The sequence below is a fragment of the Pseudophryne corroboree genome, chromosome 12 (genome assembly GCF_028390025.1).
Source record: "Pseudophryne corroboree isolate aPseCor3 chromosome 12, aPseCor3.hap2, whole genome shotgun sequence".
Classification (NCBI taxonomy): domain Eukaryota; kingdom Metazoa; phylum Chordata; class Amphibia; order Anura; family Myobatrachidae; genus Pseudophryne; species Pseudophryne corroboree.
The window spans coordinates 64,722,792-64,739,023 of record NC_086455.1 but is presented as its reverse complement, the minus strand read 5'-3'; the positions used below and the strand labels follow the sequence as shown (position 1 = coordinate 64,739,023).

The window sequence follows — 16,232 nt, the reverse complement described above, 5'->3', positions numbered from 1 at the left end:
ATTAAGTACTGTTGCAGTGAAAGGGACAGTACTGACTATGGGGGTTATTCAGAGTTGGTGGCAAACCAAAAAAGTTGCAGGTGGGGCAGATGTAACATGTGCAGAGAGAGTTAGATTTGGGTGGGGTGTGCTCAAACTGAAATCTAAATTGCAGTGTAGAAATAAAGCATCCAGTATTTACCCTGCACAGAAATAATATAACCCACCCAATTCTAACTCGTTCTGTACATGTTACATCTGCCACACTTGCAGTGCAACATGGTTTTGCCCAATTGCTAACTTTCTTGGTTTGCTAACAACTCTGAATAACCCCATATCTCCTCAAAGGCACTGGGGAATCTGGCTGTAGTTTAGCATGGGATTGTCCAAGTCAGGGGCATTGGGGGTAATTCCAAGTTGATCGCAGCAGGATTTTTTTTTAGCAGTTGGGCAAAACCATGTGCACTGCAGGGGAGGCAGATGTAACATGTGCAGAGAGAGTTAGATTTGGGTGGGGTGTGTTCAATCTGCAATCTAATTTGCAGTGTAAAAATAAAGCAGCCAGTATTTACCCTGCACAGAAACAAAATAACCCACCCAAATCTAACTCTCTCTGCACATGTTATATCTGCCTCTCCTGCAGTGCACATGGTTTTGCCCAACTGCTAAAAAAAAATCCTGCTGCGATCAACTTGGAATTACCCCCAATATACTGTAGCTTCTAGGATAAAGTACAATAAAAGTCAGAAAACATAGTGGGTAATTCAGACTGGATCGCTGCAGCGGAAGCGATTGCAGTCTGAATTACTTTGTGGAGCCGCACTGCGCGTGCGCACCCCAGGAGCCCAGTGAGATGCGATCAGCATCTTACTGGCAGCGATCGCCTCAGCTTGATTGACAGGTAGAGGCGGTCGCGGGGCGGGAGGGGGCGTGCCAACAGCGCTAGAACGCCATTGGCGGGGCACGGTCTGGACAATGGAGGCGTGTCCGGACAGTTGGGGGGGCAGCGGTGGCTCCGTGACGTTACACGCAGCCGCTGCGACCCGGAACACGGCGGGTAGCTCCCTGCCAGAGCGCAGGAGCTGTGCATGTAGCGAGCTAATCAGCAGGTACAAAAGCATCGCCGCCGTGCGATGCTTTTGTACCTGTGCGGGGGGGGGGGGGTAGGGCCTGACATACGGGGCGGACTACCCCTGTGCTGGGCGTCCCCCCACATGTCAGAGTAAATGATCATAGATGTGCTAAATTTAGCACATCTACGATCAACTCTGAATTACCCCCATAGTGATCTATTATTTATAGGATAAGATGACATTCACAGGGTCATTTGTAACTAAGATAAAATGGCTAATTAGGGAGTGCGCAGCGTTGTTGGACACGCTTGCACTCACAACTGGGATTATAGCCAGACCCTTACACTCACCGATTCAGCATAAAGCAGGTACTGGGTTGAGATCACTTAATACACCTAGGGGTAAATTTACTAAGATGGGAGTTCTGTTTGAGATGGGATGTTTTCCCATAGCAACCAATCAGATTCTACTTCTCATTTATCTAGCACTATCTAGAAGATAATACCTGGAAATGATTGGTTGCTATGGGCAACATCCCATCTTAAATAGAACTCCCATCTTAGTAAATTTACCCCCTAGTCTTTTGCACAGACGCTACAAACTACACCATGGTGGTCATTCCGAGATGATCGCTAGCAGAAGATGTTCGCTGCGCAGCGATGAAGCAAAAAAACGGCACTTCTGCGCATGCGTATGCGGTGCAATGCGCACGTGCGACGTACTTTCACAACGGCCGATGCAGTTTTACACAAGGTCTAGCGAAGCTTTTCTGTCGCACTGCTGGCCGCAGAGTGATTGACAGGAAGTGGGCGTTTCTGGGTGTTATCTGATCGTTTTCAGGGAGTGTGTGGAAAAACGCAGGCGTGCCAGGAAAAACGCAGGCGTGGCTGGCCGAACGCAGGGCGTGTTTGTGACGTCAAATCCGGAACTGAACACTCTGATGTGATCGCTAGCGTTGAGTGGGTCTGGAGCTACTCTGAAACTGCACAATTTTTTTTAGTAGCCGCTCTGCGATCCTTTCGTTCGCACTTCTTCTAAGCTAAGATACACTCCAAAGGGTGGCGGCATACCATTTGCACGGCTGCTAAAAACAGCTAGCGAGCGATCAACTCGGAATGACCCCCTATCTCCCTTTCAGGTGCGTCGGTTGTTGTTGTGGAACAGGACACTATTATTTCAATATTTCAGCCAGGGACCGGTATCCGGACTCCAGGTCGACAGCACAAAGGTCGACACACCTTAGGTCGACGCCAATTGGTCGACACACCTTATGTCGATATGGACAAAAGGTCGACAGGAACAAGGTCGACATGGAAAAAGGTCGACATGAGTTTCACGATTTTTTTTCTTTTTTTGAACCTTTTCATACTTAACGATCCACGTGGACTACGATTGGAACGGTAAAGTGTGCCGAGCGAAGCGGTAGCGGAGCGAAGGCACCATGCCCGAAGCATGGCGAGCGAAGCGAGCCATGCGAGGGGACGCGGTGCACTAATTGGGGTTCCCGGTCACTCTACGAAGAAAACGACACCAAAAAAACATAAAAACTCATGTCGACCTTTTTCCATGTCGACCTTTTGTCCATGTCGACCTTTTGTCCATGTCGACCTAAGGTGTGTCGACCAATTGGCGTCGACCTAAGGTGTGTCGACATTTGTGCTGTCGACCCTCAGTCCCAGACCCCCAGGGACCACTGGTGGGACAGTATAACATGTTTCTGTATGCACAGCCCTAATCATTTTACATCTTCTCAGTGCTAGTATTTTTTTATTCCACTCTTAGCAGCTATTTGATATTGTTTGCTTTTTATGTTTCAAAATAAATTGTTTTGAACTTTTCACACGGCTGAGTTATATAAACATGCCCCTGTACAACCTAAAGTGCTGCACAATTTGATTGTTTCCAATATTAAAGGATAAGACCTCCGTTGTGGTCTTGTGCTTTCACCTAAAGGTGCATACACACTGGGCGGTGTTTTTGCCCAGCGTGTATGCGCAGCAATGATCATGGACAACGCTGGCAGGAAAATGTCTCTGTGCATACACACTGAGCTAGTTTCCCTGTGCCCTGCGATGTTCACAGGGGGTGTGGAGCACTTTCCACAGTAGGAGACTGTGAAAAGTTCTTCACTCAGCTGTACAAACAGCCCGACAAGCGGCGGCAGCTAGCGATGATGCAGGAGCGCGCATCAGCGCTCACCGCTCGTCACTAGCCCATACACACTGGACGAGTTTGAGCTCAAAGTAGCTCAAAATGCCAAAAGTGACCTACTTTGAGCTCAAAATCGCCCAGTGTGTATGGGCCTTTAGTAGTCATAACAGACGGGTGGTCTTCAGGTTGCCGGCGGCCGGGCTCCCGGCGACCACCATACCGGCGCCGGAATCCCGACTGCCGGCATACCGACATCTTTTCTCCCTCTTGGGGGGAGAATCACCGTGCCCGCAGCGTGGCGAGCGCAGCAGCCCGCAAGGGGCTCATTTGCGCTCGCCCAGTTGTCGGTATGCTGGCGGTCGGGATTCCGGCGCCAGTATGCTGGTCGTTGGGACCCCGACCGCCGGCAAACCATACTACACCCATAACAGACCAAGGGGGGTATTCAGCATGGAACGGAATTGACATGCGATTGCATCTCCCCGTGTGCTGCCCCAGTGCACACACACAGGACACGCTCTGCGCGTGCACTGGCGGGGAGATGCGATCGCATCTCACTTATGCGGACACCTCTGCCTGATTGACAGACAGAGGCGTTCGCGGGGCGGTGTGGGGCGACGACTCAGCATTGTGGGGGCGGAGATGTGGCATTGGGTGGGCGTGGTGACGAAAACTTGGGCAGGTACTGGGCGGCCGTGTGTGACCCGGTATTTTCCCGCCCTGCTCCTGCCTTCGCAGCCTGGCTGCGGAGGCAGGGGAGCTTCCACAAATCAACGATGAGATTGCAATTAAATTGCGATCGCATAGCTGCCGTGTTCTTGCATGCTGGGCGGCCTTGCCCTGTGCTGTGCGGCCCCTAGCATGCGATAACAGCCAAAGCTGAATAAGGCCCCAAATACATATAATTCACGCAATAAAAAATGTAAGTGTTAATGTATGCCGCTATCATGATTTTAATGTTTCCTTACAACAGGGAAATAAACCCTATTGAGGAGATGATCAAGAACAAAGAAGAGGAGGCCCTGAATAATCTAATAAAATCCAGGAAGAGTCTTTGTGAGCCCAACAAAGATGGGTGGCTGCCCCTGCACGAAGCGGCCTATTATGGCTCCCTGGGGTGTCTGAAGGTTTTACTTAAAGGTTAGTGGTGTCACTTTCATTTATACACCTGAATAACATATAACTTATAAACTAGAAAAGTGCCTCTGCAGCCATAACACAGCGGTGGCGTGGCAGCCATTTTGTGAGTGTAACGAATATTCAGAAGAATGCAGCTTAAAGTGCATGCCTACCCAACCCCGCAGTCCCTTTTGCGGGATGAACTAATATTTTAATTAAGTCTGTCAGCATCTGAATACTCTAGTGATGTCACTGGTTCCAACTGAATTAATGACATGCATATTTTATGAATATTGTCTCTGCCAACAATATGGCTGCCATCTTAAATCCATGCCTAACTTTCAGGGCCACCAAAAAATATGTGTGGTGGAAGGGTGGGATGTTCAGTCTTGGTGAAGGATCCAATAAAATGAACATTTTTTTTTTTTTTTTTTAACAAGGGAAGTGGAGGTCCTTACCAAAGGGCTTGCAATCTTAGGAGATTTAAAATCTGCTACAGTTTTAGACAAATCTGTGTGACCCTCTCTATCTACTTGACATTGAGGACGATATGTTGCTCCAGGTTTACTGGAGAAGGACCTAAATCGGGGCTTGTCTGCCAGAAAACAGCAGAACAGAACTTTATAAATAACTTTGTAAATACAATACGTCACAAGAAGATAGTTTGTCACGTTAGTTTATCACTTCCTTCTAGCAATGCTGTGTGGTTTCTCCTTATTACGTGGAGATTTTTTTTTCTGTTTCCATGAAGAGCCTGATCTGCCGACTACACACTTTCCATACTCAGTGATAGCAACATCTACATTCTCCATCAAACCGATTGGATATTATATAACAAGTATATAATTAACAGGCGCTGAAAGTGAGTGGTATCTCCAGCTGCTGTAAGAAGGAGAGGGTCAGTCCCCTTTAATAAAAACAAAAATGGATAATATGGCAAAAATACAGCGCTATAAACAAGATGCTATAATAAAATAAATTTAATGACTAAAAAGTGTGAAAAACACTGAGCAGTAATTGAGACAAAAAATATTATTGATGTAAGTATCTCACTCAATCAATTACAGACCAATTGGACATAAAATATACTGTTTAGGCAGCAATAGAATCCATTTAGTGTTTAGGACATAAAGTCTATGGCCAACGACAGGACTGATGTATTAATTTCGCCCAACCTGTGTTCCAATGCAAAGATCCGGAATTATGGTCTTTAAGGAATGGATTCTGGTTCACAGTCTGTGGAGATGACACTGAAAAGACCAACACGCTGTGTTCCAATTAGGAGAATCCTGATAGATGGCAGCTTACGGGACCATGAAAGATAGAGGATCCTGGTTCACTTTTAGCAGCGGATGGGTCGTCCTGAAGGAGAGAGAATTGACTACATAGGAGAGGAATGAGTTAAACATCCTGTGAGGGGTGGACCTAACTGTGAGGAAGTACAGCCCTTAGGAAAAGGGGAGGGTTAGGATATATATAGGCCAGGAGTGGCCATTTTGGGTCTCTTTGATAGTGATTTGCCCTCCCGCCCTATGGGTAGAGGTTGTGTTTTGACACGGAGTGCATTGGCGTCTAATTGTTTGGCTGGTTTTATTCGTTGGCTATTTATCGGCGGAAAAGAACGGCAGTTTGTTAGTTGTATGGTTTCTCTATCGTCCTAGTGGATGCTGGGGTTCCTGAAAGGACCATGGGGAATAGCGGCTCCGCAGGAGACAGGGCACAAAAAGTAAAGCTTTTCCGATCAGGTGGTGTGCACTGGCTCCTCCCCCTATGACCCTCCTCCAGACTCCAGTTAGATTTTTGTGCCCGGCCGAGAAGGGTGCAATCTAGGTGGCTCTCCTAAAGAGCTGCTTAGAGAAAGTTTAGCTAGGTTTTTTATGTTACAGTGATTCCTGCTGGCAACAGGATCACTGCAGCGAGGGACTGAGGGGAGAAGGAGTCAACTCACCTGCGTGCAGGATGGATTGGCTTCTTGGCTACTGGACATCAAGCTCCAGAGGGACGATCACAGGTACAGCCTGGATGGTCACCGGAGCCGCGCCGCCGGCCCCCTTGCAGATGCTGAAGACAGAAGAGGTCCAGAATCGGCGGCTGAAGACTCCTGCAGTCTTCTAAAGGTAGCGCACAGCACTGCAGCTGTGCGCCATTTTCCTCTCAGCACACTTCACACGGCAGTCACTGAGGGTGCAGGGCGCTGGGAGGGGGGCGCCCTGGGAGGCAAAATGAGTACCTATAAAGGCTAAAAATACCTCACATATAGCCCTAGAGGCTATATGGAGATATTTAACCCCTGCCTGATTTCTCAAAATAGCGGGAGACGAGCCCGCCGGAAAAGGGGCGGGGCCTATCTCCTCAGCACACGGCGCCATTTCCTCTCACAGCTCCGCTGGTCAGGACGGCTCCCAGGTCTCTCCCCTGCACTGCACTACAGAAACAGGGTAAAACAGAGAGGGGGGGCAAATTTATGGCGATATTTTTATATAACAAAGCAGCTATAGGGGAGCACTTATTATAAGGCTATCCCTGATATATATATAGCGCTTTTGGTGTGTGCTGGCAAACTCTCCCTCTGTCTCCCCAAAGGGCTAGTGGGTCCTGTCTTCATTAGGAGCATTCCCTGTGTGTCTGCTGTGTGTCGGTACGTGTGTGTCGACATGTATGAGGACGATATTGGTGTGGAGGCGGAGCAATTGCCAAATATGGGGATGTCACCTCCTAGGGGGTCGACACCAGAATGGATGCCTTTATTTATGGAACTACGGGATAGTGTCAACACGCTAAAGCAGTCGTTTGACGACATGAGACGGCCGGACAATCAATTAGTGCCTGTCCAGGCGACTCAAACACCGTCAGGGGCTGTGAAACGCCCTTTGCCTCAGTCGGTCGACACAGACCCAGACACAGGCGATGACTCCAGTGGTGACGGTGACGAATCAACCGTATTTTCCAGTAGGGCCACACGTTATATGATTTTGGCAATGAAGGAGGCGTTACATTTAGCTGATACTACAGGTACCACTAAACAGGGTATTATGTGGGGTATGAAAAAACTACCTATAGTTTTTCCTGAATCAGAAGAACTAAATGACGTGTGTAATGAAGCGTGGGTTGCCCCTGATAAAAAGCTGATAATTTCAAAGAAATTATTGGCATTATACCCTTTCCCGCCAGAGGTTAGGGAGCGCTGGGAAACACCTCCTAGGGTGGACAAGGCGCTAACACGCTTATCTAAACAAGTGGCGTTACCCTCTCCTGAGACGGCCGCACTTAAAGATCCATCAGATAGGAGGATGGAAAATATCCAAAAAAGTATATACACACATGCAGGTGTTATACTACGACCAGCTGTAGCAACTGCCTGGATGGGCAGTGCGGGGGTAGTTTGGTCAGAATCCCTGATTGAAAATATTGATACCCTGGACAGGGACAATATTCTACTGTCGTTAGAACAAATAAAGGATGCATTTCTTTATATGCGTGATGCACAGAGGGATATATGCACACTGGCATCACGGGTAAGTGCTATGTCCATTTCGGCCAGAAGAGCTTTATGGACGCGACAGTGGACAGGCGATGCGGATTCAAAACGGCATATGGAAGTTTTGCCGTATAAGGGGGAGGAGTTATTTGGAGTCGGTCTATCAGATTTGGTGGCCACGGCTACAGCCGGGAAATCCACCTTTCTACCTCAAGTCACTCCCCAACAGAAAAAGGCACCGACTTTTCAACCGCAGCCCTTTCGTTCCTTTAAAAATAAGAGAGCAAAGGGCTATTCATATTTGCCACGAGGCAAAGGTCGAGGGAAGAGACAGCAACACGCAGCTCCTTCCCAGGATCAGAAGCCCTCCCCGGCTTCTACAAAAGCCTCAGCATGACGCTGGGGCTTCTCAAGCGGACTCGGGGACGGTGGGCGGTCGTCTCAAAAATTACAGCGCGCAGTGGGCGCACTCGCAAGTAGATCCCTGGATCCTGCAGATAATATCTCAGGGATACAGGTTGGAATTAGAGACAGATCCGCCTCGCCGTTTCCTGAGGTCTGCTTTACCAACGTCCCCCTCCGAAAGGGAGACGGTGTTGGAAGCCATTCACAAGCTGTACTCTCAGCAGGTGATAGTCAAGGTACCTCTTCTGCAACAAGGGAAGGGGTATTATTCCACTCTTTTTGTGGTACCGAAGCCGGATGGCTCGGTAAGGCCTATTCTAAATCTGAAGTCCTTGAACCTGTACATAAAGAAGTTCAAGTTCAAAATGGAGTCACTCAGAGCAGTGATAGCGAACCTGGAAGAGGGGAACTTTATGGTATCCTTGGACATCAAGGATGCGTATCTCCACGTTCCAATTTACCCCTCACACCAGGGGTACCTCAGGTTCGTTGTACAAAACTGTCACTATCAGTTTCAGACGCTGCCGTTCGGATTGTCCACGGCACCTCGGATCTTTACAAAGGTAATGGCCGAGATGATGATTCTTCTTCGAAGAAAAGGCGTATTAATTATCCCATACTTGGACGATCTCCTAATAAGGGCGAGGTCCAGAGAACAGCTAGAGATGGGATTAGCACTGTCTCAAGAAGTGCTAAAACAGCACGGGTGGATTCTGAATATTCCAAAATCCCAGTTAATGCCGACAACTCGTCTGCTGTTCCTAGGGATGATTCTGGACACGGTTCAGAAAAAGGTTTTTCTCCCGGAGGAAAAAGCCAAGGAGTTATCCGAGCTTGTCAGGAACCTCCTAAAACCAGGAAAGGTGTCTGTACATCAATGCACAAGAGTCCTGGGAAAAATGGTGGCTTCTTACGAAGCGATTCCATTCGGCAGATTCCACGCAAGAATTTTCCAAAGGGATCTGTTGGACAAATGGTCAGGGTCGCATCTTCAGATGCACCTACGGATAACCCTGTCTCCAAGGACAAGGGTGTCTCTTCTGTGGTGGTTGCAGAGTGCTCATCTATTGGAGGGCCGCAGATTCGGCATACAGGATTGGATCCTGGTGACCACGGACGCCAGCCTGAGAGGCTGGGGAGCAGTCACACAAGGAAGAAACTTCCAGGGAGTATGGACGAGCCTGGAAACGTCTCTTCACATAAACATTCTGGAACTAAGAGCAATATACAATGCTCTAAACCAGGCAGAACCTCTGCTTCAGGGAAAACCGGTATTGATCCAGTCGGACAACATCACGGCAGTCGCCCATGTGAACAGACAGGGCGGCACAAGAAGCAGGAGGGCAATGGCAGAAGCTGCAAGGATTCTTCGCTGGGCAGAGAATCATGTGATAGCACTGTCAGCAGTGTTCATCCCGGGAGTGGACAACTGGGAAGCAGACTTCCTCAGCAGACACGATCTTCACCCGGGAGAGTGGGGACTTCATCCAGAAGTCTTCCACATGCTGGTAACCCGTTGGGAAAGACCAATGGTGGACATGATGGCGTCTCGCCTCAACAAAAAACTGGACAGGTATTGCGCCAGGTCAAGAGATCCGCAGGCAATAGCTGTGGACGCGCTGGTAACGCCTTGGGTGTACCAGTCGGTGTATGTGTTTCCTCCTCTGCCTCTCATACCAAAAGTATTGAGAATTATACGGCAAAGAGGCGTAAGAACGATACTAGTGGTTCCGGATTGGCCAAGGAGGACTTGGTACCCGGAACTTCAAGAGATGATCACGGAAGATCCGTGGCCTCTACCTCTAAGGAGGGACTTGCTTCAGCAGGGTCCCTGTCTGTTTCAAGACTTACCGCGGCTGCGTTTGACGGCATGGCGGTTGAACGCCGGATCCTAAAGGAAAGAGGCATGCCGGAAGAAGTCATTCCTACTTTGATTAAAGCAAGGAAGGAAGTAACCGTGCAACATTATCACCGAATTTGGCGAAAATATGTTGCGTGGTGCGAAGATCGGAGTGCTCCGACGGAGGAATTTCAACTGGGTCGATTCCTACATTTCCTGCAATCAGGATTGTCAATGGGTCTCAAATTGGGATCTATTAAGGTTCAAATTTCGGCCCTGTCGATTTTCTTTCAAAAAGAATTGGCTTCAGTCCCTGAAGTCCAGACCTTTGTTAAGGGAGTGCTGCATATACAGCCTCCTGTGGTGCCTCCAGTGGCACCGTGGGATCTAAATGTGGTTTTGGACTTCCTAAAATCTCATTGGTTTGAACCACTAAAAAAGGTGGATTTGAAATATCTCACATGGAAAGTGACCATGCTTCTAGCCCTGGCTTCTGCCAGGAGAGTGTCAGAATTGGCAGCTTTATCTTACAAAAGCCCATATCTGATTTTCCATTCGGACAGGGCAGAACTGCGAACTCGTCCGCATTTTCTCCCTAAGGTGGTGTCAGCATTTCATCTGAACCAGCCTATTGTAGTGCCTGCGGCTACAAGTGACTTGGAGGACTCCAAGTTACTGGACGTTGTCAGAGCATTAAAAATATATATTGCAAGGACAGCTGGAGTCAGAAAATCTGACTCGTTGTTTATATTGTATGCACCCAACAAGATGGGTGCTCCTGCGTCTAAGCAGACGATTGCTCGTTGGATCTGTAGCACAATCCAACTTGCACATTCTGTGGCAGGCTTGCCACAGCCTAAATCTGTAAAGGCCCACTCCACAAGGAAGGGGGGCTCATCTTGGGCGGCTGCCCGAGGGGTCTCGGCATTACAACTTTGCCGAGCAGCTACGTGGTCAGGGGAGAACACGTTTGTAAAATTTTACAAATTTGATACTCTGGCTAAGGAGGACCTGGAGTTCTCTCATTCGGTGCTGCAGAGTCATCCGCACTCTCCCGCCCGTTTGGGAGCTTTGGTATAATCCCCATGGTCCTTTCAGGAACCCCAGCATCCACTAGGACGATAGAGAAAATAAGATTTTACTTACCGATAAATCTATTTCTCGGAGTCCGTAGTGGATGCTGGGCGCCCATCCCAAGTGCGGATTATCTGCATAAGTTGTACATAGTTATTGTTAACTAATTCGGGTTATTGTTAAAGGAAGCCATCTTTCAGAGGCTCCGCTGTTATCATACTGTTAACTGGGTTTAGATCACAAGTTGTACGGTGTGATTGGTGTGGCTGGTATGAGTCTTACCCGGGATTCAAAATCCTCCCTTATTGTGTACGCTCGTCCGGGCACAGTACCTAACTGGAGTCTGGAGGAGGGTCATAGGGGGAGGAGCCAGTGCACACCACCTGATCGGAAAAGCTTTACTTTTTGTGCCCTGTCTCCTGCGGAGCCGCTATTCCCCATGGTCCTTTCAGGAACCCCAGCATCCACTACGGACTCCGAGAAATAGATTTATCGGTAAGTAAAATCTTATTTTTTATAGGTAGTAAGTTTCAGTGCTATATGGTTTAGGTGCACTCACCTCCATCGACTTAATGGCCGCTCGACCACCCATCCGGGAGGCAGCGGCAGGGCACCCAGGAGCGGTGGGAAGTCACTGTGGGGGTTGTGTTGACACCTATTACCGATTTTGATAGGGTGCTGGACGGTTTCGGTCAGTTTACCATTTTAAGTTTACCAATAGTTTAATAGAGCCGTTCTTTTTTTCTGCCACCATTATGCCGGCTGATTCGGCATCTTAACAAACTTTTTTCCAATTACAGGTTTTGCTATGGTTAGGGTCAAATAAATAGCTAGCAATTTTTCTGCCAAAATCAAGTCTCCGTGTCTTTATTTACTGGTATAAGAGGTAACTAAGGTTTACTTGAATAAAGGGGGTCCACCAAATATCACTAGGATGTTTATTTGAGTCCTGCAATATGGATGCCTTTGGAGGAGTCCAGTGGTCTGAAGCAAAGTTTCCTTTGCTGCTCTATTGCTGCCTAAACAGTATATTGTATGTCCAATTGGTCTGTAATTGATTGAGTGAGATACTAACATCAATAAAATTTTTGTCTCAATTACTGCTCAGTGTTTTTAACACTTTTTAGTCATTAAATTTATTTTATTATAGCATCTTGTTTATAGCGATGTATTTTTGCCATATTCTCCATCAAACGTTTGTCAGTCGTACTGTTAATGATTTAGTCACCGATGATAAAAAAAAATAATCTATCATTTTCAAGTTTTTGTAAATGATTTCCAGGTCCTGAATTTTATTTAGAGGAACGCTGGATCATCAGCAGTAAAACGTTTAAGAGTTTGCAGCCCTTAATGCCATAGCAGCTGTTGTTTATTCCATGATACAAGGAGTGTGCATAATGTGGGGAGTACTTCCAGTTACATAAACACCTGTACACAGGGTGAAAGAAGAAGCACAATATATAACTAGTTTCATGATGATTGAACATTTTCAGCCAAACTAAGAGTGCCAGGAGTATAATATAAATGAAAAAAAACTTTTGGTCCAACTATCATATAGGACAAAACACAGGAAGCTTTCTCTACTCCTGTTGTAGTTTTAGGGTGCTTCATGAGTTTCCCCTGCACCTCAACTGCAACTATGACTCTATGTGCACGGACTGTGGACAAATGCTCAGAATCAGCCCCTATGTGCCCTATTGGTGGTGAGGGCCCTAGGCAGCCTTTCCTCACATCCAGACCAGACAAATGCACTAATTGCCCTTTGTACAATTATTATTTGCAGCTGTTTCTATGTTACTGTCACTTGTGTATTATAGTAGTGATGAAGTAGCTGTCTGTGCGGGTTGAACATACTGATGTTTTCATGATACAGCGTATCCTACAACCATCGATCAGCGAACGCTGCAGGAGGAGACTGCGCTGTACCTCGCTGTTGTATTTGGAAACTTGGATTGTCTGGAGTTTCTGCTGCAGTCTGGGGCCGAGACGGATATTGTGAACAACTCCAGGGAAACCCCACTATATAAAGGTTATAAAATATTATAGCTATGTAGAACTGTGAGTGTCGTTTTAAAGAGCTGCTGAGTATGTTAGCGCTTTATAAATAAATGTTCATAAATAATAAGACATAATAAGTGATGAGGCTGTAATATTCACTTTATATGGCCGTCTTTTATGTTAGCTTCCTGGCTGTTGCCATAGTAACTGTGGCCCAGATTTGACTGGAGAAAGTTATAAAAATATACATTACACTACTGCAGAAATTCAAACGGTAAGAACTTTATTTGCCCCGTCACTATCCAAAAATGGGGATTCCATTGGAAATGGGTGTGGTGTAGTAGATCTACAGTTATTAGCTGTTTCTAGGGCCATGCGAGCCGCACGATCGCACAGTGCGCCTAGGCCACGGCAACTGCATGTTACACTATTCCGTCTGTAATACTATTGAAAATGTCCATCCCAAAATGGCCACCGCCTCATAGAAGACCGTTAATAAGGATGCTAGAGGAGGCGGTAATTTGAGAAGGTAATTTTCAATATTTTTTACTGGGGGTAGGCCAGAACAGCATCCCCCACCGGGACTACAGGGACCGACGCCAGGGGGATCCCCTGACAATGAGCAGAACACTTTGACAACGAGCACTGTGACATACTGTATTACAGTAGTGGCATAATATGGTGACAGGGGCATGTGGGGGCATAATATGGTGTCAGATCCTTTACAGTGGGGCATAATATGGTGGCAGGGGCATAACTGTGGGTGCTTAATATGGTGAAGGGCCACTGTCAGCGATAGCACTGCATTTTCTATTGTATTTTACATATTGTGTTCTTTCTATTCTTTATACAATTATTTTTATTTTCTATTTTCTCTGACGTCCTAGTGGATGCTGGGAACTCCGTAAGGACCATGGGGAATAGCGGCTCCGCAGAAGACTGGGCACAAAAGTAAAGCTTTAGGACTACCTGGTGTGCACTGGCTCCTCCCCCCATGACCCTCCCCCAAGCCTCAGTTAGATTTTTGTGCCCGAACGAGAAGGGTGCACACTAGGGGCTCTCCTGAGCTGCTTAGTGAAAAGTTTAGTTTTAGGTTTTTTATTTTCAGTGAGACCTGCTGGCAACAGGCTCACTGCATCGAGGGACTAAGGGGAGAAGAAGCGAACTCACCTGCGTGCAGAGTGGATTGGGCTTCTTAGGCTACTGGACACCATTAGCTCCAGAGGGATCGAACACAGGCCCAGCCATGGAGTCCGGTCCCAGAGCCGCGCCGCCGGCCCCCTTACAGAGCCAGAAGCAAGAAGAGGTCCGGAAAATCGGCGGCAGAAGACATCCTGTCTTCACCAAGGTAGCGCACAGCACTGCAGCTGTGCGCCATTGCTCCTCAGCACACTTCACACTTCGGTCACTGAGGGTGCAGGGCGCTAGGGGGGGGCGCCCTGAGCAGCAATAAAAACACCTTGGCTGGCGAAAATACATCACATATAGCCCCCAGGGCTATATGGATGAATTTTAACCCCTGCCAGATTACACTGAAAAACGGGAGAAAAGGCCGCCGAGAAAGGGGCGGAGCCTATCTCCTCAGCACACTGGCGCCATTTTCCCTCACAGCTCCGTTGGAGGGAAGCTCCCTGGCTCTCCCCTGCAGTCACTACACTACAGAAAGGGTTAAAAAAGAGAGGGGGGCACTAATTAGGCGCAGTATAAACAATACAGCAGCTATAAGGGGAAAAACACTTATATAAGGTTATCCCTGTATATACATAGCGCTCTGGTGTGTGCTGGCAAACTCTCCCTCTGTCTCCCCAAAGGGCTAGTGGGGTCCTGTCCTCTATCAGAGCATTCCCTGTGTGTGTGCTGTGTGTCGGTACGTTTGTGTCGACATGTATGAGGAGGAAAATGATGTGGAGGCGGAGCAAATTGCCTGTAATAGGGATGTCACCCCCTAGGGGGTCGACACCTGAGTGGATGAACTGCTGGAAGGAATTACATGACAGTGTCAGCTCTTTACAAAAGACAGTGATTGACATGAGACAGCCGGCTACTCAGCTTGTGCCTGTCCAGACGTCTCATAGGCCGTCAGGGGCTCTAAAGCGCCCGTTACCTCAGATGGCAAATACAGACGCCGACACGGATACTGACTCCAGTGTCGACGGTGAAGAGACAAATATGACTTCCAGTAGGGCCACACGTTACATGATTGAGGCAATGGAAAATGTTTTACACATTTCTGATAATACGAGTACCACCAATAGGGGTATTATGTTCAGTGAGGAAAAACTACCTGTAGTTTTCCTGAATCTGAGAAATTAAATGAGGTGTGTGATGAAGCGTGGGTTTCCCCCGATAAAAAACTGATAATTTCTAAAAAGTTATTGGCATATATCCTTTCCCGCCAGAGGTTAGGGTGCGTTGGGAAACACCCCCTAGGGGGGATAAAGCGCTCACACGCTTGTCAAAACAAGGGCTCTACCCTCTCCTGAGATGGCCGCCCTTAAGGATCCTGCTGATAAAAAGCAGGAGGGTATCCTAAAATGTATTTACACACATACTGGTGTTATACTGCGACCAACAATCGCCTCAGCCTGGATGTGCAGTGCTGGGTTGGCGTGGTCGGATTCCCTGACTGAAAATATTGATACCCTAGATAGGGACAGTATATTATTGCCTGTAGAGCATTTAAAAGATGCATTTCTATATATGTGTGATGCACAGCGGGATATTTGCCGACTGGCATCAAGAGTAAGTGCGCTGTCCATTTCTGCCAGAAGAGGGTTATGGACACGACAGTGGTCAGGTGATGCGGATTCCAAATGGCATATGGAAGTATTGCCTTATAAAGGGGAGGAGTTATTTGGGGTCGGTCTTTCAGACCTGGTGGCCACGGCAACAGCTGGGAAATCCACGTTTTTACCCCAGGTCGCCTCTCAACATAAGAAGACACCGTATTATCAGGCGCAGTCCTTTCGTTCCCATAAGGGCACGTGGGCAAAAGGTTCCTCATTTCTGCCCCGTGACAGAGGGAGAGGGAAACGGCTGCAGAAATCAGCCAGTTCCCAGGAACAGAAGCCCTCTCCCGCCTCTGCCAAGCCCTCAGCATGACGCTGGGGCTTTA

The 16,232-nt window shown here is 47.7% G+C and overlaps 1 protein-coding gene across 5 annotated transcripts in view; it reads left to right on the top strand.

Annotated features, from left to right (window-relative positions):
• Positions 1 to 16,232, top strand: part of ASB2 (ankyrin repeat and SOCS box containing 2) — a 206,270-nt gene that overhangs the window by 149,220 nt on the left and 40,818 nt on the right. For all 5 annotated transcript variants that reach the window (XR_010190455.1, XR_010190454.1, XM_063947582.1 and 2 more), the window contains exons 4-5: positions 4,177 to 4,343; positions 12,993 to 13,148. Coding sequence is in view for 3 of the 5 variants with exons in the window: in XM_063947582.1 (XP_063803652.1) it covers positions 4,177 to 4,343; positions 12,993 to 13,148 (323 nt within the window). In the remaining 2 variants the exon portion in view is untranslated. The remainder of the gene's footprint in view (positions 1 to 4,176; positions 4,344 to 12,992; positions 13,149 to 16,232) is intronic.